General features: G+C 33.1%; 2 protein-coding genes across 7 annotated transcripts; one reads left to right on the top strand and one right to left on the bottom strand.

Annotated features, from left to right (window-relative positions):
* Positions 1-278: 278 nt before the first annotated feature.
* Positions 279-13,053, top strand: LOC100882624 (sialin). Of its 3 annotated transcripts, none has more exons than XM_076533427.1 (10): positions 279-573; positions 4,376-4,581; positions 5,120-5,167; positions 5,827-6,048; positions 6,862-6,946; positions 7,007-7,173; positions 8,841-8,990; positions 9,523-9,655; positions 10,548-10,801; positions 11,618-13,053. In XM_076533427.1, exons 1-10 carry the CDS (start codon positions 507-509, stop codon positions 11,909-11,911), a joined length of 1,626 nt encoding a protein of 541 aa, XP_076389542.1. In that variant the 5' UTR covers positions 279-506; the 3' UTR covers positions 11,912-13,053. The 3 variants fall into 3 exon arrangements, with proteins under 3 accessions (XP_076389542.1, XP_076389544.1, XP_076389543.1); XM_076533428.1 differs by lacking the exon at positions 279-573 and adding an exon at positions 3,254-3,366; XM_076533429.1 differs by lacking the exon at positions 5,120-5,167 and having other exon boundaries at positions 283-573.
* A 1,873-nt stretch (positions 13,054-14,926) lies between these two features.
* Positions 14,927-20,474, bottom strand: LOC100874961 (uncharacterized). Of its 4 annotated transcripts, none has more exons than XM_012286581.2 (3): positions 20,292-20,474; positions 19,202-19,402; positions 14,927-18,637 (listed from the first exon to the last, which is right to left on the bottom strand). In XM_012286581.2, exons 1-3 carry the CDS (start codon positions 20,307-20,309, stop codon positions 16,706-16,708), a joined length of 2,151 nt encoding a protein of 716 aa, XP_012141971.1. In that variant the 5' UTR covers positions 20,310-20,474; the 3' UTR covers positions 14,927-16,705. The 4 variants fall into 4 exon arrangements, with proteins under 4 accessions (XP_012141971.1, XP_012141972.1, XP_076389364.1 ...); XM_012286582.2 differs by having other exon boundaries at positions 14,927-18,502; positions 20,292-20,472; XM_076533249.1 differs by lacking the exon at positions 20,292-20,474 and adding an exon at positions 20,050-20,252.
* Between the last annotated feature and the right edge of the window lie 1,908 nt (positions 20,475-22,382).

Genomic DNA, 22,382 nt, shown 5'->3' with positions numbered 1-22,382 from the left:
TTAAATCGAACACTCTGCTATTATTTCCTAAATAATACTTAAGTTCACAGACCATTATAATCCCTACAAGGTTCATATACGATTTAAATATTTTTATGCATCAATTTTCAAAATCAAAGAAATCACAGATCGTTGAAACTGAAACCGATAAATCTGAGACTCTGTTTTCATTAAATATTTTTATCAAACGCGTTGTTATCGCGTACAGATTTTGCGATATCATTTTCTGACACAGACCAGAAAATATCACGAGGCAGGCTTGAAACGGTGATTCAAGGCTGACCTGGCATAGGTACTTATTGTATCAAGTCTCGTTAACAGAGATGTTCATTCACTCGTACTCCCAGATGACCAGTATGGTTCGTGCAACTCGCTACGGTCAGATTGGTCCAGAATCTCGGTACAGAGGTGTCAGTGAAAAGTCCCGAGTGACATCGTAAAATGTGTTCAAAGTGTCGGTGCCACGTAATGAAAACTCGAACTATACGTTGGTACATTCGATAGACATGGCAGCGCTCGTTCGTCTTAAACGTGGAAGTGTCCAGTTGAGACATGCGGCGCGGGAAATGAAAGGTAACCAATTATTCTTTCAAAACGATTACTTCATATGTTCTAAATACTATATTGCGAGTGCTATTTAGCAATTACTGTTCCAAATATGTTTTGTACTATAATTTGTTGGGAAAATAAGGTTGATTTCGTAAAATTTGAAGATTGATGAAAGAATTACTTTGATCAAAAGGATTATTAGGTTAAATACTTCACTATTTTGGTAGTTGTGAATCATACTTGAAAAGTTTCGTAGTTACTTTTATCACGACTATTGCTGTCTTGTATAGCCTACATAACGTTGTAGATTTAATTCATAATTATTTTAAATTACTGTAAAGTAAACGTTAAGTGCACACAGTGAAAATCTTGAAATTTAACTTTTAGTTAAATGAGTATCAAGAAATATGTAATTTTTGTATGTTGCAAAGTTAATGTAATGTACTTTTGATTAATATTAAGACTAAATAACACCAGTAGTATACTGGAATAACTATGTCATAAAATAACCTTAAGAGAAAAAGGCAAACTGAGTAATATAATCACCTTAAAAGAAAAAGATAAGTTTTCCCAAAAAAGATTAAATATTTACATCCAAAATTTAGTTTACTAAAATTACTTTCAACTCATTACTTTCTATATTCATGATAATTTTCATTAAAAAAATTTTAATATTAAAAAGTTCAATTTGCAAGATTTTTTAAAAAATATTCTTACTCGAAACAACTCAAGAATTATTAATTATTTTAACATTGCTCCTCACTCTTTTTATACACAGAATATTTCAAGAAATTTAGAATTTCTAGAAGTTCATTTCTACAAATGTACCTCCATCTTTTTCACCTATGTATAGAATTATATTTAACATCAAATCAATCTTGCAAAATAATTAATAAAACTTGTAAATAACTAATTAAATAGAGTTTTAACTGAAATTTCATGAAGAGAAGATAAAAATGCAGCGAACAATAATGGCGTGACAACTTATGTACAAAAATAGCAAATACATGGCGCCAGATATAAGACTGTTAATAATCCATAATACTTAATTTTATTAATGTCGAATTATCAATGTTCAGACCTCGATGAGTAATATTTAGATAATTCTTAGGTAAATCTGTATCCAGACATCTATAGGTACTCAACGTTATCGTCAGTGTACATATTATTACATTTGTTAGTTTTCCTCAATTGTGTCGCAGTTACAACGCGAGTTAAAAGAGCAATACCCAAAACAATGATCCACGCGTAATTACATCGTGTAAATAGTAACGTGGACAAAAATTGTGGCACCACTTTTTATCAATGATGATAATAAACCGTACATTGTACGATAGCGACGATGTAATGATATGTTATCGATTGTCTTCTAATTATATAATTTCTCGTATGATGTACATGAAATTTTCCATGCTGTCTAGGTAGGTTGAAACGATACACGATCTTATCTGAGGAGAAAAGATATACCTTCGAAATCTTTGTGGGAATTTTGAAAACTGTAATGATACTTGTAATGGATTATTTTTTGAGAGCAACGAAGTTTTGTGATTAGATAGTATGGAAGGATGGAGATTTTAAAATTGTAAGGATTAGAGATTATAAAATGGAGAAATTCTTGTTTGACAAAATTTAGAGTTATGAAAACTTTAAAACTCTCTCTCAAACTTTGGAATTTTTAAATACAAAATTCCAAAATAGCAAAATTTCCAAATTTCCAAATTCCAAGATTTCCAAATTCCAAGATTTCCAAATTCCAAGATTTCCAAATTCCAAGATTTCCAAATTCCAAGATTTCCAAATTCCAAGATTTCTAAATTCCAAGATTCCCAAATTCCAAGATTCCCAAATTCCAAGATTCCCAAATTCCAAGATTTCCAAATTCCAAAATCCCAAATTTCCGAATTCAAAAATTTCCAAATTCCAAAATCTCAAATTTCCGAATTCCAAAATTTCCAAATTCCAAGCTTCCCAAATTCCAAGATTCCCAAATTCCAAGATTTCCAAATTCCAAAATTCCCAAATTCCAAGCTTCCCAAATTCCAAGATTCCCAAATTCCAAGATTTCCAAATTCCAAAATCCCAAATTTCCGAATTCAAAAATTTCCAAATTCCAAAATCTCAAATTTCCGAATTCCAAAATTTCCAAATTCCAAGCTTCCCAAATTCCAAGATTCCCAAATTCCAAGATTTCCAAATTCCAAAATTCCCAAATTCCAAGCTTCCCAAATTCCAAGATTCCCAAATTCCAAGATTTCCAAATTCCAAAATCCCAAATTTCCGAATTCAAAAATTTCCAAATTCCAAAATCTCAAATTTCCGAATTCCAAAATTTCCAAATTCCAAAACTTCCAAATTTCAAAATTCCCAAATTCCCAAATTTTCAAATTCCAAAATCTGTCATCTAAAAATTTACTAATTTCAAAGTCCTAAATATAAAAAATCCCCAAAGTACATATCCTTTAAATAAAAAATTTTATTCATAACTTCAATAATTATCCTCATTTGGGGAATTCCTATTGCACCCAATAGTTTGGTTAAAACTGTACAAAAATTCTTCTTATCTAGTTAGTTGTTGTTTCAATAACCACTGTTTGCACTATGTCCCAAAAAAACCAAAGTCGAGGTCGCCTTCATTGTACGTAGTAGGAAAGAGATAATAGGCGTAGAGTCAAACAACGGAAGATAAGAGAGGTATGCACTCGCCGATTTCGCTCTTTTCGAGTTTTGTCAAATGGCAGAGTTTGTTAATCGAGAGAGTGAAAAATTCGCGAAACATGGTAGCATTAAAAAATAAACAATATTCTAAAGAACTTCGAGGTTCGTCCGATCGATCGTAGAATCTCATAAAATTTCCATCCCCTAAAATGCAATTAAAAATCTTATTAAATTCAATTTTTTTCGAGAAAGCAATTTTGTGATGTACAATTTTTTGAATGGTATAAGATGGTCAAAGTTAAACGGAATTTATAAAGTAAAATATGATGGGTGTATAAATTTTCGTTTTGTAATATTTTATATATTAAAATATGAAAGAGATATTTTTTAGGGTTGTCTTTAACCTTAGATGGTTCGATATTGAATATTGAAATGGAAACCGTCTGTTGTTCGATTTTCTTATCTACATCAAACGTATTACACGTGACGACCAGTGTTTCCAATACAATGCACGTAACAGTAGCTTGTTTTATAGTAACGATGCATATTTTATAGTAACAAGAGTTACTTTGTTACTATAAAATAGTGACGAGGTTCATTGACGAAGTTCAAACTGTGGACGAATTTATTAAAAGTCATTGTCTTGTACTTTAATAAAATGAAATCGTATTTACTGTAATAAATCGGTGAATGTTTGTAAAGGTTACATTTTATGATTAAGTTCTTCTTTATAATTTGGGTTCCTATGTAAAATTGATTCAGATCTAAGACATTGTATGTTCAAGATTATTTTTTAACATATACAAGTTTTGATACTTTTTTAATGATTTTTATTTAGGTTTGTAGAATTAAGGGTGATAGTAGTTCTCTTTATAAATTGTACTTTTTTAATGTTTTTTGTTAAGGTTTATAGAGTGAAGGGTGGTAGTACTTCTCTTTATAAATTGTGCTTTTTTAATGTTTTTTGTTAAGGTTTATAGAGTGAAGGGTAGTAGTACTTCTCTTTATAAATTGTACTTTTTTAATGTTTTTTGTTAAGATTTATAGAATGAAGAGTGGTAGTATTTCTCTTTATAAATTGTATATAACTTGATATGTTCAATGAGATAGCAGGAGATTTAGGTATAGTTAAATTGCAATAAATGATTTAATGAAAATGTAATTTGTTTAGCGGCTGTACGAGCGCGACACATCGTTGCAGCGCTCGTAGCAGTGGGGTTTGCGCTTTGCGGTGCAGTTGAAGTCAGCTCTTCAGTTGCATTGCTTGCCAATCAGAAAGACAATCATGCCATCATCGACACATCCTGGCATTGTGACATGCTGGTCAACGTCAGTAGTCGTAACCGAACAGAAGATTTCGAAGTTATACTTATGGAGGTAAATTTCGTAAAACAATAACTACAAGTATCATAGTATAAGCACAAAAATTGATTTATCACTAGATAAAATTAAATGTATGCATTTCTAATCATGACAAAATCATGCAATAAAGTTCCATAAATTATTCATACAAAAATACACAATTTATCGAAAATAATTTAAAAAAAAAAATACTGCAAACGTTATTACAAATAATTTTAGAAATATCAAATGTCAAATATTAAAATATCAAATTCAACTCATATACATTCAACCATGATTCATTTATCGAAAGTAGTACATTATTATAGTACTAGAAATTCATTTAGGATAAGTAGATTTCTGGAATAAAATTTGAACAATGGATCATTAAATAATGTTATTGTAAGTTGTGTATCGCCCGACGTAGAATATTTTCGATATCTTAGTGATTAACAAATATGGAAGAGTTTATTACTAAAGGAACATGAACTTTTTAACTGAAAGTTTTACTTCAACGTCGGATGATAAACATCTTAGACCTATTTAATATTCCATTGTTCACATTTTGTTTCAGAAACCTGCTCATCAGAAGTCACGCACATCATCCAACCGCACTCGCCAGGTACCATCATGCTTATTTTTAAAGAAACATCAACGTAAACATTTCTGCATTTATTCTTTTATTCATAGTTGCTTAAAAATGAAGTCTCAAATGTGATAGCATTTTGTTGAATTTTGAACTTGAATTTTGTTGAAATTCAGTGAATTCTTCTGACACTTAAAATAGCTAAATTCATAACTAACTAGCTGGATGAAATAACGAAATTTATTTACAATCTACTGACACCTAAATCAGTTATTACTAACATATTCAGTGATAATATTTCACTATTCAAATATTATGTACTTGTAATTCTGTCGTTATATTTCCACACATGATTTTAGCAAATTTCACAAAGCAAATTCTCATAAAGATTTTTCATAACATCATTAACACTCTGTCGCCACCATAGTTCAAAGTATAAAACTTTGTAGTCAATTTTCTAAGTTACCATTTTACTTTATTATCAATTTATCAATTTATTAATAATATATATCACTATTCTACATCACCAACGTTCAGATCCTACCCCATTTATATTATTATAACAACCTTCCATAAATACTACAAGACTTTTCCTACTTTTTCAATAAAATCCCTAATTTAGAATTTGTATTCTACTCGTGCCTTCTTCACGTGCGTTCACAACGTAAACACGTTATAATCGAATATCCTCACAGTTACCACCCGAGGAACGTACAGAGTCCATAATGAGAGAAGCGTTTCTATGGGGACAAGTTGCTGGGCCAATTTTGGGAGGGTGTTTGGTATGGGGAAGATCGGGACCATCGATGGTGTTTTCGCGCGCGGTTCTCAGCGCATGTTTGGCGTCTTTGTTGGTACCAGCCGCATGGAGAGGTCCGTCGCACGTGGCTCTTCGTCTTTTTCAGGGATTGTGTACGGTGAGAATAAACAATATTATAAAATTGCATAATCATGAATTCATTAAACATTCACTCTTTAATTTGATAAGCTCGACGATTTATTTACGTCTTATCGTTCTGCTGGATGATACTGTCAAACGTGTTTTTATTATTATGCTCGTGTTGCTTCACTGCAGCTTCATATGTTTTGTATTATAATTTTGGAAAAAATTTAGGTTGTAATTATAGGAAGATTATATTAGAAGCTATGACAAAATTAACGTGCTAAATGTTTTTATAGCAACGTTAAAATATTTTGAAACTGACAAACAAATTTTGGAAAGTTTGATGTAAAATGAATTTTAAAAAAATAGTGAAATGAGTGTACGTTTATAACTGTAATGTGTAATTTGTAATTATAATAAGTAATTTGTAATTTTAATGGGCAATTTGTTATTGTAATGAGTAATTTGTAGTTCTAATGAGTAATTTATAATTTAAATGGGTAATTTGCAATTTTAATGGGTAATTTATAATTATAATAGGTAATTTATAATTACAAAGAGTAATTAGTAATTTTAAAGGGTCATTTGTAATTTTAATGAGTCCCTTGTAATTTTAACGAGTAACTTGAAACTTTAACACATAATTTGTAATTATTATTGGTAATTTGAAACTTTAACACATAATTTGTAATTATTATTGGTAACTTGAAACTTTAACATATAATTTGTAACTATAATTGGCAATTTCTAATTTTAACAAATAATTTGTAATTATAACGTTACACAGTTTAACCAAAAATAAAAGTAACGATTTCATAGAAGAAATAATAAACGAACTCTTTTACAGGGTGCAACTATGCCTGCAGCACACATGTTCGCAATGACATGGTTCAAAAGCAATCACAGAAGCTGGTACTTCAGTTGCTATGCTGGTAAGTGTTCATTTTCAAATTTCATTGTTTTCACATTTATTAATGAAAATTGTTCGATAGCTGTCAGTGTTGGATACTGCCTCACGGGGTGGTTAGGTACAGCCATGGTTCGAAGTTTCGGTAGAGACTCTCTCTGTTATGGTCTCGTCCTCGTTGCATTATGTTGGTACTTTGCTTTCGGGAGATTCGTGAAGGACACTCCGAAATCGTATCAACACGACACAAATGTAAGAATCATTCTTTAAGAAAATATTTTTATGCATCTACTTATTAGAAGGTTTCATCAAATCATCTGAAAGCTTCATCTGATTTATTTACATAATTACTGAGTGAAATATTTGAAGAAGACGAGTAGAATATTTCAACAAAAAATATTTATTTTATATACAGAACTTTCTACTTCTTTTAATTAAAAGTTCTATCAAGTAGTTAAATTATTTATTAATTCTTAGATCGCTAAGGACTGAAATGTCTAAACCTAAAAGTTGCTCTTGCTTTATAAATAAAAATGTATTACCTACAAGAATAGTTATGTGAACAATTACAGTTACAATTTTTTAAATAATTCTTCGTATTCAATTCATCTTCCATTATCTCTTTATTAGTTCTTTATATTTAATTTTAAACAACAGTTTCAAGTTTCTTTTGTATAAAGTTTGCTCTTCCATGTTGTCATTTTTATGATAGTAAAATTGTTCTTTTTAAATTCTATACAATATTGTAAATAATGAAATCAATTGTAACTAACTTTTCACTTAACATTGATAATTTTCATAAAAATCAACTTTCTGAAGAAGTCAACTTTCACGAACATACAAATACGATATTAATTTAGTCCTAAGTTATCTCCAATAATCGCATTACCAATTTTACATTCATCTTTCCTCAACTTGCGTCACTTTTCCTGAAAAGGAAAATGAAACGAAAGATAAGTAATATCTTTCGGTTTTCCTTTCCGATTGTGTTCTTTGGGATTACAAATGGTAACGTAATTTATGCCTATGTATACATTCCAGCCTGTTTTGGCAACGTAATGTACGTGTTACGACATTTGTCACGTAAAAAACGAGCAAATGTCTTATAAATTATACGACACTGCACTGTTAAAACGAAGATGCCATTGTTTTAGAAGATTAATTAGGCGTTACGTATATTAATTGGGGTCTCTCTAAATATTGAATAAACTGTATCGTTGTCAAGTTGTAACTGATCTTTACCAAAACTTGAAGATGTTTAAGTTGTAATCTTTCAGTCGTGAAGATATTGCATGAATTTTAATCCTTTATCAAATAAAGGTATAAATTTTCTGGCACTCGGGTGAAATTTTTGAAAAATGGGAATGTTTGCTATTTCAGAAATTGCAAATATTCTCACTGTTTGGTATACAGATTCTTGTTATTTAATAAATCACATAGGTGGGTTTTGTGTGATGATACGTAGGGGGTGATATATAATATGTTGTGGTATAATAAATATGTAGGTTATGTTTGATGATATATCGGTTGTAACTGATAACAAGTACAAGGTTATCGGTATGTAGGTTATGATGATTATAATATAGGTTATATTTATATTAGAACCGACGATAAAAAATTAATGGACAATTGCTACCATACATACACATATGGTATACATTTTAATTAATTTCGAAACTTGAAAATTTCTAAATTTCTACATTCTACATTTTACCAAATTTTTATAATAAACCTCTAAATTCGTAAATTTGTACATTTTTAAACTTCCAAATTTGTAAATTTAAATTTTTTATAAATGTTCACCTCTTCACTACATACAGCATGCGCTCACAGCTTTAAAAGAGAAAAATAATATTACTGCATTGGTTAGCAACAATACAAATAAAAAAAAATAATAACTGAAATTTATGATAAAACAGGCAGCTGTAATTCCATGGGGAAAACTGCTGCGATCTGTTCCTGTATGGGCGTCTGCTGTAGCAACCATGGGTAACCAATGGGGTGATGCCACCCTTGCTCTTGGTATGACAAAGTATCTGAAACTCATCTACGGATTCTCTACAGCCAATGTAAGTTTTTTATTTCATTACAATTTTAACAATTTGCAATTAATACATTATTTCGAATTTTTATCTTGATCTTTAACATCAAAATTTATTTTTACCCTTTTTTATAGTTATTTTAAATATTCTGTTCTATAATTAGCTACAGTATCATTCTGTATCAATCATGTATACATTGTGTTATACTGTACGTACATGTGTATACATTGTATATGTATGTTGTATTACACTGCATGCAATGCATATGTATGTTATATATGTTTGTTGTATGATACTGTATGCAATGTATATGTGTATACATTCTATATGTATGTTGTACTATACTACGTGCAATATACACGTCTATGCATTGTATACGTTGTACATGTTGATTTAATTTTCTAAATACATCTAAACATTCTCAGAACTCCCACCATACTTCACCCACAATATTCTGTTAATAAAAATAATTTGAAAAATACTTCCAAGTAAAATATACTCAATTGAAAAATAAAAAGAACTGAATGATAATGAAGCTTGAAATTTATAAAAATTCCAGGATTCCGTTCTCACAACATTACCTCACATCGGCCATTTTATGGCGGCATTAACATGCGGTCTACTTGTGGATCACGTACGTGAATCTAAAATAGTTTCAACAACCACAGCAAGGAAGCTGGTAGTTTACACTGGTATGTATTGCGATTAAAAGTGTGTACACTTTTACGAATACTCACCTAATTTTATCGTGTCTGTCTAAAACGAAGAAATTAAATGACTCGTGTTTTCAAAAGGTTGTTATCTCTGTGATTTATGACCGTGTAATGTACAGGAAGTACAACTTTTGGATAACTTGCATAAGTATCACATGGACAGATCATGTTCATCTTTACGTTTATTGTATACTATAAATGATTTCTTTTTGCTGATTATTTTAAATAATCTTTACACGTGGAAAAATCTAAAGATTAAATCGTAGTATATGTAGTTAATATCTGCAGTTATTTGTAATCGTCCAATGACACTATTTAACATTGCTGATAGATTATACAATTTGTTTGAAAATATTTATTTATGTAGTCACGTTAAGTATATTAAATATTATACTTGCAGTATTTATTTTTCTCTTAAAAATTTTTATCTTAATTATACTTTCTCACTTGATAATTATTACAATACTTGAATAATTTATTCGTATAATTTTTATAATATTAAATCATTTAACAATGTTAAAACGAATAATTTATAACGAATGCAAATATTCCTCTGTAATTTATTTTCAGACCATGTTAATTTATATTTTTATTTATTAATCTGATCTACAAAATTAAATACACAGAAAATGTCTTCCAATCAATTTAATATTTCCATTTAGTTAACTCAATATTTTTTCCAATTTTATTGCACTTATTTTCTTAGATTAAATTAAGTGAATTCGGTTTAACTGTATATCGACTAAATTTTCACGACCCCATTTTGTTTTACGACCCCATTTCCTACGTTTCTCTTTACGACCCCATTTCGCGACTCACCCTTAAAGAAACGCTGTTATAAATTCACGCAGACTAATTTCTCATTTTACAGCTCATTTCATACCAGCAGCCCTGCTCTTTGTTGCCGGCTATGCCGGTTGTCAAGCTCTGGGGGCAGCTTGGTTGGGCATAGCTGCTCTCCTAGTTTCTGGAACTGCACCCGCAGGTGCTCTAGCAGCTATAGCAGACCTTGCACCTGTTGAATCTCCAGCCTGTGCAGCGGCTGCATGTGCATTATGCTCTACGTTAGGGGCAGCGGGATTATTAGCCGCTAATTACTTTGTTACCCAAGCTCTGCATGGTTCTGTAAGTTTTCCTATTTTGAAAATTAAATATAAATTTACAAGGTTATTTCTTTGGATTAACTTGGTTCACTTTTGTATGAGAATGTTCAAATTACGTGTTTAATAACATGTTCTATGAACTAAACAAGATTTACTATAAATTAGGATATATTGATGATTGTATCGATGTATTGATAAATTGACAAATTGATGTCGATCATATTGACAAATTTACATTGATCAAATTAACACATTGAGAAGCTAACATTGATCACGTTGATGTGTTAACAAACTGACACTAATCACATTCGTGTATTAGCAAACTGGCATTGATCATATTGACATATTGATTTATTGGCAAACTGACATTGATCATATTGTCTCGTTGACAAACTGACATTGATCATACTGACATATTGACAAACTGATACTAATCACACCATCATACAGTCAAATTCAATAATCTGCTTCCTGTATACAACTTTTCTCAATTCACATGCTTACCATGTACTCTATCAAGTTATTCAGTGTCCCATTAATTTCTAACATTTCAACATTCATATCTAAATTAAAATATTAAAAAATCTCTCATAACAAAACTCTATGCCTCAAAGTCCCAATATTAAAAAATTAAAACGTTTCAAAGTAAATCTCAATGTGTCAAAATTTCGAAATCCCAAAATTGTAAAATATAAAGAACCCAGAATTTTGTTTGAAGAAAATTGAACTACTATTGTGAACTACTATTTAATAAATTTTAATGAAGTTTCAAGAAAAGTTTCGACGATCAATAACAGAAATTTGTTATTCGGATAAAGTGATAATAAATTTGTATCAGATTGCAGGATCTTGGCGGCTAGTTTTCGGCGTTGCTTCGGTTGTTCTTTTATCAACCGCTGCTGTTTTCCTGGCCCTTGGAAAAGGCGTTCCACAACCGTGGATTGCATCTGTCGACCGCCCACGAAGTCACGACGCCATTTACGAACAAGATGCCTTGGAACTCGATTACGAGGACGTAGGTGTACAAACAGAGCCTTTCAGTCCTTATTCTCTGGAGGACGATGCTGAGAGTGCGAAAAATGTGCCCCGTTCTGCTTCGGTTCACTCGAAAGTTTCGCAAGCGTCTAATTGAATTTGTCGGGGATTGTCGTATTTATTCAGTATTTTAAAGGTATTCGAGTGTTATGAGTCATGCAAGCATTCGTACCCTCACTTTTATTATGAAATTCTGACCGATAGCGACTGCGTTGAAATTTACGGAATCTTAAGGTGCAACCATTATTGGCAAAAATCAATTTAATTCGACAAAATTACAATTTAAATTTTTGTTACACATTTTGCTGTTTTTATTTTATTTTGTAGGAAATTTTTTTTGCACTTTCTAATGGACTGCAAACGGTTCATATTTTATTTTTGAAAGATTTAAATTTTAATGAAACTGTTCTTATTTGAGTTACAATTTGTTTAAGAAATTAATTCTTTGAGATTTGATTTTATTTTAGGAAAAAATTTAATTTTTTTTATTTTTGTTGATGAACATTTAACTAAGTCAGAGTCAGGATTTTGTAAAGGCACTATAAAAAATGTGAAGTATAAGTAGGTTAAGAATGTCCATACATTTATGACGTATGAAAGAATAAAAAACCAATATAATACATTTAGAATAGATTATATTTGACTAGTTTGAAAGAGAAGAATTATGTATTTGCATGAACATGCTCAGTAATAATGTAGGATATATATGTAATAATTATAAATTGAAAATTGATAAATAATCAATTTATCAATTTTAAGTTTGATAATCTATCAATTCCTTATTTAGATCACTGATAAAAATCTCTATACTTTAGTTTAAAACCGTATGCACATCTTTTGTAATTTTAAGCACACATGAGTTATCACGATAATACACATGTGTTTCACGAGAAATATTGAAAATTGCAGATTTTTCAAAATAAAATTTTACAACAAAAGTTCTGTCTTGTTACATTGAAACAAGTTTGTGATCTTTTGAAAAATGAACAATTTTAAATTTTGACTCTTTCTGAAAATATTTGAAATATGTATACATATATGAAACACCACATGTGTGTGAATTAGCAAATGATTATTTAGCGAAATGATTGATAAGTTTAGAATAAATGTGTTCCAATATTGTGTATATAGCGTGTATTATAGATAAGATAATTTTTAACTAGACCTAGTGACTCGTTTATAATATTTTTGTTAAAATATCTTCAAATAAGTGAACAAATAAAGGTACATGTATAATTACATCTTTGTAAGATTTTTTTAATTGCAAGCTGTTTATTTCACAAAATTAATAGCTGAAGAGAAAATTTTGACAAAATCAAAACTTATTAAAAATAAAGCATGATAATTTTTATTAAAAGATTTGAATGAAGTAATCGACTTTTACAAATATTTTGATTCTCCGCAAAGAACCTCAAATTAAATTTTCGTTCTATCTTCACTTTTTAAATTTTATCAAAGAGCATGCATTTTCTTTACAAATTCTTGTTCCTGAATTTAATTTATGTTACATATACATTTTATATAACAATTTCCTCAAAGTTTAATTTGCTTCATAAAAACATTCGTTACCAAACAATTTCCTACAAACCCAAAAAAGTCATTCATCAGTAACCAAGACAATAGTACTTCACTGTGAACTTTATTACGTGACGAAGTATGAAATGAAGAAACGCGTATAAAATTGTCTGCGGAATAACTCTGTTTTGCAATATTTTGCTACACAATTGTTGGCTAAACTCGAGGATTAATCAAGATGGTAATCTGAACGCTGTGAATTCACTTTTCTTCCTCTCGGTGTTTCTTCTACGATTGCACATAAATACATCTGCGCGGTGTACACGCACGGCAAAACAATGAAATACTCCATCTTTTACGAGGACTTTCCGACGAGGAAAGTTAATGAAAACAACGACCGCTCTAATTAGCCGTTTCGAAGGCAAACCATTTCTATATCCTTTTAAAACTACGTTATTGGCACGTTTACAGGATACCGGAAGTCACAGTTTGCGGGGCATAAGAACGCGGTTTCGAACGCTTCTGTCTTTATACGACAACCTTTCACACGTGCATCCGGTTCCAGCGGAAAAATCGAATGCTTGAAAAAAGAAATTCTTGTTCATTTACGCTGAGCTGGCTTCCGTTCTATTTCATATTAAATATATCACTTCTGAATGCGGTTTGCGTAATACACAAATTGAATATATTGATTTAAACATACGTGGATTGATTTTAATATTCCAATTCATGAAAGACATGTTTTCTCTGTTTATCGAATGACAGGCTGTGAGGAGTTTAAAATTAACAATTTTGAAATTGATAATTTCAATGTGGAAGATTGAAGAATTGGAAAATGGGGGTATTTGAAATCTTTGAAATTGTAGAGTTGGAAGTTTGAATATTTGTGGATATACAAATTTAGCAAATTGAGAAAAGGACTTAAAAATTTGCAAATCTGGAAAAATTTAACATCTTACAAGCTTGGAAATTAAAAGACTTAAAAAATCAAAATTTAAATATTAAAATTTTTTAAACTTGTACACTTGAAAATTTTTAAACTTGATTATTTGAAAACTTCAAAGCTTGATTTGAACGTTCAAAAATTTACTAATTTGTTCACTGTTAATTAAGAAATTAGGAAACTTGAGAACTAATTTCAGGATCAAACTTCTCATAAAACCTACAATCCACTCTTGCACGTGATTATTTCAGCATCCACTTTCCACCAGTTAATTCCAATAAATAACAGATGTATCACGATACAAGTAAACAGTCAATCATCGCGATTTCACTTTACCATAAAAACCGTCAAACTGTCATTTCTTTAACGAAACATTCTGATATTCCCATAAACCGAAACTTTCTCGAGTGTCCCCATCCGGAGATTTGGCAAGCAGCATGCTGAATACGTGAAAATCACGTGCAAAATCCCATGGTTTACACCCTCGTGCAGCCATAACACATGCAACACGTTCTTCTAACAAACAAACGAGTTCTCGTATCCGACAGTAAAATGTCGCAACTTGCGATGCTAATTACGAACGGCAGACACGTTATTATTCTTTCCTGGTACGCTGGCTCTCAGGAGGCTTATGAAATGAATTCTCACACCACGTTTATCTGTAATCTAGCTCGCTTTATTTCGATACGTATATTACATTGGCTTATATAATATTATATTTACAATGGAACGAAGGCTAAAGGACGTCAGGTGAATCGATACGTTCAATATTATCGACAAGAGTTACTCAAAATAATTATTGAAAATTATTTTCGCTTTTTAAAATTTTTGGAGAGGATCTTTGGTGGAGGATTTTGTGAAATTTTATATGAATATAGATTTAATGTACAAATACTGGGATAATAGGGATGTGATTAGGGGAGTATGATTAGTATAATACTTCTATTAATCATGTCAGGTATGTTCTTTCATATCTGACATATTAATGTGTGGAATTGCATACAGGATTTGTGACATGTGTTGTTAAGGTTTTGGAGACTCATAGAGAATTACTAATTTTTAAACTCACAAGTTTGAGTATTTGAAGGATTATAAAGACTGAAATTTAGTCACTTACAAATTTGGAAATTTGAATATGTAGAAATATTTCATATTTGCATTTTAGAAACTTGGAAGTGTTGCAACTTAAGAATTTTCTACTCTTCTATTTCTAAGACTTTTCTAATCTCTAAGATTTTAAAATACAAATTTACAGGAAGTTTCAGATAGCACTGTGAACATAGATGAGATTTACAAACCGAAAGAATTACCATCTGACGAAACATCACGATGAAGCTTCCGTTCAGATGTGTTAAAAAGAATATTAAACAGAATATGAAGAAACACAATCAAAATATAAGAAGTTGACAACTGTGCAATCAAAGATACTTAGTTACAAAGATAACAGATAAACTAAAACACAACCATGTTCGTGCAACGAATTTTCAACCCTCTGCATTGGCAGCCATTTTGTTGATTTAATGAATTTTGTCGACTGATGAATTTTTTATGAATTTTTTCTCCACTATCAATTGCCATTACTATGTGTCCCACTATGTCTACACACCACATAATTCTCTTAAAAAATCCAAATCGTAAACCAGATAAGTGTGACGATGACATTGAACGTATCCACATAAATTTTGCTCAGTGCTCTATTCTATAGGGTCATCTTTGGATGTGCTAACGTTTGTAGTGACACAACCGGATAGGGCAAGATCAACGCAACATACCGGGTTGACCATATATATACGTTGATTTAATTGCTTTCTCGATTCCAGAGGCAGCGACGATCCGACTTGAAAGCAAAAAAACAAACGTTGCGAGATACTTGAAAGTTGTCGTGCGGAAAATCGTCGAACACACGGGACATTTCCCTTTCTGAGAAGCCGATTCGTTTCGCCAGTGATTTCAGTATGTTCCGTGAAAACTGTGTCGCTGCGATTGTCTATCAACGTTACTTTTCCTTTATTCTCACGATCCCTTATGCGAAGCTTCTCATTAAGAAAAATGAACATGAATTGTACTGCGATATCGTGATCTTTCGTTGCCCAAATTGGATTCAAGTGTCGCGTTAAAAATATTCTCATATCTCTTGCAAGCTGCTGAGAATTTCATATTTAAAAATATTAATTCAATTTTAATGTTTGAAATTGTGGAAGCAAAATGAACGGTGACCTCGTGAGTGTGCAATACTTCGAATACGTGTTGAGTAAAAAAGTATAAATAACTAATAAATAATTCAAAAGTTATTTCTCTAAATCTTATACAAGCTAATCTTCAATATTTATATGGTACTCAATTCATATGTTTTTTACACTGCCTGTGTTCTAAAATCATCGTTAAAAAAATAAACTCTGCAATTTTGAAAAAATTTCTCTAAGACTCTACCCGTTACATCTTCTTCTTCATCATCTCCTTCTCCTCCTCCTCGTCATCCCCGATGATCTGCACACTCCGAACAGGTCCCGTCTTCCTGTACCTGGAAGCAGGCGTCGTGGTCATCATCGTAGTAGGAACCATGGGTGGTCGTTCAGCATTGATCGCCAGTTGCAGCATTCTGAGCAGAAGCGCCTCCCTGATAGGCGCAGGCAGTATCTCATCTCCGTCGTCGGTGACCTCCGGTGCATAGAACTTCTGTCTATAAACTCTCTTCGGGTATCTTTCGTTGTAATCATCGTACTGTTGCGACTGATAAACAGTCGGATTCAGAGCTCGAGTGTACACGGGTCGTCTGAGAGGCACACGATCTCCATACTGAAGAGACACCTGCTGATCGTATCCGATGTCCGGGCGGGGTCCAGTTGTCTGATACGCGGGCTGATAAGAAGGATACGGTTGCTGATCGTATAACGCGTCCTCCAAGTAGCTTTTGGGATAAGACAGAGCCTGCACACCGTACTGACTCACGAGTAGTCTTCGCAACAGCAGCTGAAAATCGCGACGACTCAGAGGAGGTGCAATGGGGTTCGGGGGTTCTGGCGGCAAAGCTATGGTGCTTCCCCTGTAGGGATACTCCGGGGTAGTTTGATACTCCCTGTCGTCAACCGCGTGTGTGACCGGAGGAGAGACAGGTCTGAGAACAGGTCTGGGTCTCGGTTCAGGTTCTTGATAGATCATGGGTCGCAGAAAGGGTCTCGGACGCGCGTACCCCGGCGCCATGGAGACTCTCGCATTCTCCTCTTGCTCTGGAAGAGGATTCTCCGTCAAGTAATGAATGTTTGCGTCCGTAGTCGTCGAGTAGAGAGGTTGCTGACTCGGTAGGGGACGCAGAAGGATTCTGTTAAGAGGAATAGGCCTGTAGGCTGGGTCCTCCTCGATGTTATTCTGCGGAGAAGGCACCAGGATCCTCCCTCCTGGTAGTTCACGAAGAAATTGTTCCGGTTGAGGTCTGACGAAGACTGGCTCAGCTCCCTGTCTCGCGTATTCTCGATTTTCAGGCAGCAGCGTGGGACCACGAATTAACACCGGTTGAGATTGCGATCGCTCTTCTTGCGGCGCTTTCGTTTCTGCTTCGTACACTCTGGAGCTGTCGTACTTCACGTTCTCGAACCTCGAGGGTCCCAGATTCTCTCGGTTCAGGTACACTTTCGGTTTCTCGCGGTTGCCGGAAACGCGTTGGAGAACCCTCGGAGGCGTGGTTGTGGTGAACAGAGGACGGGTCGTGGACAGGGAACCGCCGTAAACGTCGGAATGGTCGTCGTTGCTGCCTTCCACTATAGGATTCGGTTTCGTGGTGTCCTCGTGTAGTTGTCTTCTCAAAGCGTTCCCTGTTGTCACTTTCCCGGTGTCATCCTTCTCTACGAAGTCCTCGGAAATGGGTCTCAAAGTCTGGTCGATCGGTCGCTTAGCGAAGATGATCCTCCGGTAGGTAGCTGTCTTGTCCTCCGTACTCGGCCGGTTAATTTGCGAGTCCTCGTCCTCCGCTCCTTCCTCTTCGGCCACTAATGGCCTCTGCTGACCATTGATCACGAAACGTACTCTACTTTTTCCTTCCGGTTGCTCGGTGGTCGTGGTGCTCGTGGTGGTCGTCGTTGTCGAGGTTGTCTTCTTTCTGTTTCTGTTTCGTGGTATCGACTGCACCACCGATAATCTCGTCGGAGATTCGCTGGTCGAGTCGGGAACGGTTTGTTTCTTCGTCGTTGTCGTACGGTTAAGGCGAGGTATGCTCTGCACGACGGACACGTGTTCCTGCAATGGGGACACGGTGGTTGCTTTAAATCCCGTCCCGTTAGAAGAGGAGTACGACACCCTCTTTATTTCGCCGTCCGCGTCCACGAAACCGAACGTGCCCTTGATGTTGCCGAGCACGTCGCGACTCTCGACCTGACAATAATTTCTTATGTTCAGCAGTATTTCAGAAATTCTAATCGGTGACATGCGAGTTTTATGGCTAAAAATAATTTGCCTACGTATAAATTTTGTTTTCAAATTTTATTACATATTGGATTCTGTTTCTTATGCTGATTTATTCATTCTTATGCTGTTTCATAGGTACAACTTTGTCGTGTTTTAGAAATTATTCTAAAGTTAAATTTCATTAATGTTATTAATACTTTTATAACACTATATAATACTATACGTTAAATAAACCATTAGTGGGTTCTTTTATAGTTTCATAAGCAATATCTTCCTTCAAAAATTCATTCTCCATAAGAATATTTTTTAGATACACAAGTTACATATTTCTACTTCTATATGATACTTGAAGTATAATTCAAATAAATTTTATTATGTAAATATTTTTGTACGATTTGTTTATAGAAGTACATTTGTTATACTTCCTCTGAGCAAAGCATTCCAGTTATAAAATAGTCACGAAGTATGAAGAAACAGAGAACCATTACATGCCTTTTGCATTAAACGACTGCAATAACTCCCTAACCTCACCTTGAAAGATCCGTCACCCGCCTCGTAGCCGTACGTGTAAGAGCCGTCTTCATTCACTTTTCTGATCTGTTTCAAGATCGCTACTTGTTGATCGTGATGTGTCTCAGATGTTTGCTGATCCGTAACATTTGAGCAGCCCGCGGTTGCCAGACAGAAAATTGCCATCAACCATGGCGTCATCTTACGAGTAGATGATAATTTCTACAAGCAAGAAATGGAATATCCATGTAATTTCAAAGAATGTCAATGAATTTGAAATATTTTTGTGACTGACTTGAAATGTTTAAATCTTCAAATGATTTGACATGTTTAAATTGTGTGAAAAAAGAAAGGTTTAATTCTTGGACGAACTATTATCTTCTCAGACATTTTTGCACTTTAATTTATAAGAATGTAGTATATTCCTTGAAGTATGTTGTGTTAAGTGACTTTTTTAATTCAGGAAAGTTCTTTGGTTAGAAATTTGAATGACTGTTTTTACTTCAGTCATTGTACTTGATTTTAATGGGTTTGAGATCATAACTGACTCGTCTCCTTCAAAGTTTGTAATATATAATCAACTACTTTTATAATTTAAAATCATCTGTCTTCATATTGTTAGTTTGTTCATACTCAGTTTTGTAAAGAAAGTGGTTACTTAATTTCATGAGTATATTTTATGTGAGTAAGACGTTGAATGTAGCATCAAGTTATGTCATTAAGCATCATTTATAAAATAAAAAAATTCGTATCCTAACAAGTGCATTGTTTAATTTCTTACGTAACAAAAAATGAACCGAAAGATTAACCACACAAATCACTGTTCACCAAGCGATCGAAACTATATCTAAATAAAAAAGCGTACGAACACCGATCAACTGTGAAACTGCACTGCAAGTGAACTAACGATGCACCGCGATGTTCACAATCACCCGGAACGAATACACTCTGCGGTGAATATATCCCGCGAGACCGGTGCTTTAATTGTACCGTATTATTTTATAACAATGCTTTCTAATTATTCGATACCGATCAGTTCGATTACTCTGCACAGTGAACACATCGCTGCACTGGTCGGTGAATTGTAAACGAGTTACTATGGAGTAAGTACCTTGTAACTGGAAACCATGTTACCGCAGATGCGGTGAACGTTCTTAATATCGCGTGGGGTGCTGGCTTGGCTTTATATATAGAGTGACACAGCAGATAACCACCACCCTTTCCATCACGTACTCCACACTCCAGCGATCCATTCAACCTTGATGACCTCTAAACATTGAGAGGTGCGATGCTGAATAGGTTATCGAATAACCTGTTTCTGGAATTGGAGATTAATCGTTGTGTCTTCATCGGTTGTGTATTTGAGAAATAATAGACGATGCGTTAATATAGATCTAATAATAGATGATTATTTACGAATAAAAAATAACGGTGAATAGTATGTTACTCATGAGTGAAGAATAATTCTGTAAGTCGTTAACGAGGAATAAAGGAAGATTTTAATAAATTTTTTAGTAGACATTCACTATCATTAACATACAAAATACACAAAAATATTTGACTGATTTTATATACAGTTGCAATCAGTTTCTTGTTAGAAATGACCATTGACTTATCATTTAAGCAACATAATGCAAATTCATTCATCAATGTGAGACCTTGTTTCAATTCGTATTTTACATCCATAAAATTATATTTAAAATAATAAAAATTGTTTCTGGGTTTAATATATGAAAGATACACTTTCTGTTGTATGTTTTGAATTTACAAATTTATAAGAAGTTTATTTATAAATAATGAATTTCCTTACTTACAAAATAATTCTTTGTAAGAAACAGAAAGTTTTTATACTAAATTAGTCTTCTGATATACTGAATTGATCTATAAAATTAATTCATTAATTCATCAACATACTAAATTAATTCGTCCACAAATAGAAGGCAGTTAAAGTAGTCCACCATGACATAATTTATTGCTTGTGCACCATCAACCGTAAAGTGCACGGTTCAAAAATTAACATCAATTTTTCACACATTTTCGTCCACAATAATCATCACCTAATTAAAATTTCTCTTCTCCAATGCAGATACAATGTCTCATTAAAGCACCGAACAAATGTACCTCACGATAATGTCCTTCTAACAATAGGTTATAAACATTTCCTACATAGCTACATTCATAATGTCAGTTCGCTTAAACCCGCCTATTCACAAATCATTTTGAAGCAAAATTCAAGTTATTTTCCTCACTGAATCAGTTTTCTTAATTACTCATACTAGGTCACAAGCTACAACGTTTTTACGTTATTTATTTACGTTCTCATTAAATTTTTTCTGATGACTTTTTATGTTAATATATTGTTACAAAATTCTGTTGCATCTTCTGTTAAAACAAAAAATCTGTTAGTTGATGGTATTTTATTAATTTGAAAGTGTAATAGTCAGGAGAAAATTGTGGACTTTCGATTGATGGTAAAAAAGAAAGAAAAGTTACAGAATTCTGTTGCATCTTCTGTTGAGACAAAGAATCTGTTAGTCGATTGTATTTTATTAATTTGAAAGAGTAATAATTAGTGGAAAATTGTGGACTTTCGATAGGTAAAAAAGAAACTAAATTCGTGTCCATCGAGATGAAAGTCGAGAAAGAGCGGAAGTTGGCGCGGAGATGAAGAGGAAACGCAGAACCTGAAGAACCTTTGGATTCGCGAGGACACAAGTGAAAGCCACGTGGGAGTTCGCGGCCAACAACAGTAGTAGTAGACTGTAAAATCTGTAACAATAGTTCCCATAGTGTGCAACACTCGTATTGTGGCATTCGAGTTCTATTCTAGACACTCCCACAGGACAATTATTACATCATGCAATTTCCTCGGGGTTTCGTACAGAGAATTTTTTTCTGATTCCACCTTGATATGCCCCGTCATAGACCTATCGGTTGTATATCTCATAGTTGGACCCGTATTGTTGCGAATTGTCGCTGTATTTCCCTCTGCCAGTTCCGTGTCATTGTTACTTGTAATTTTGAGACAAACGCATTGCTTAATTACGTTTTCATTTGCGTAATTCGCTTTTGCTTTGAACAAGTGTTAATCGACAATTATTCGGTTATCTGGCATCTTTTCTGGGACAATTTAGGTGGAAGAGATAAAACTGACTGCTATTGTTGACCGATGCAAATTTGGGGAATTGTTTGCGGAAAAAGC

This window comes from Megachile rotundata, chromosome 7 (genome assembly GCF_050947335.1).
Source record: "Megachile rotundata isolate GNS110a chromosome 7, iyMegRotu1, whole genome shotgun sequence".
In the NCBI taxonomy this organism is placed as follows: Eukaryota; Metazoa; Arthropoda; class Insecta; order Hymenoptera; family Megachilidae; genus Megachile; species Megachile rotundata.
This window is presented reverse-complemented; position numbering and strand designations above follow the sequence as displayed.

What these genes read in the sequence shown, in the direction of transcription:
- LOC100882624 (XM_076533427.1), top strand. Translation starts at nt 507, where the DNA reads ATGGCAGCGCTCGTTCGTCTTAAACGTGGAAGTGTCCAGTTGAGACAT. An exon ending in TCGAAGTTATACTTATGGAG is followed by an intron (nt 4,582 to 5,119) that starts GTAAATTTCGTA and finishes ATTTTGTTTCAG; the next exon opens with AAACCTGCTCATCAGAAGTC. An exon ending in CATCCAACCGCACTCGCCAG is followed by an intron (nt 5,168 to 5,826) that starts GTACCATCATGC and finishes ATATCCTCACAG; the next exon opens with TTACCACCCGAGGAACGTAC.
- LOC100874961 (XM_012286581.2), bottom strand. An exon ending in CGGGTGACGGATCTTTCAAG is followed by an intron (nt 18,638 to 19,201) that starts GTGAGGTTAGGG and finishes AATTATTGTCAG; the next exon opens with GTCGAGAGTCGCGACGTGCT.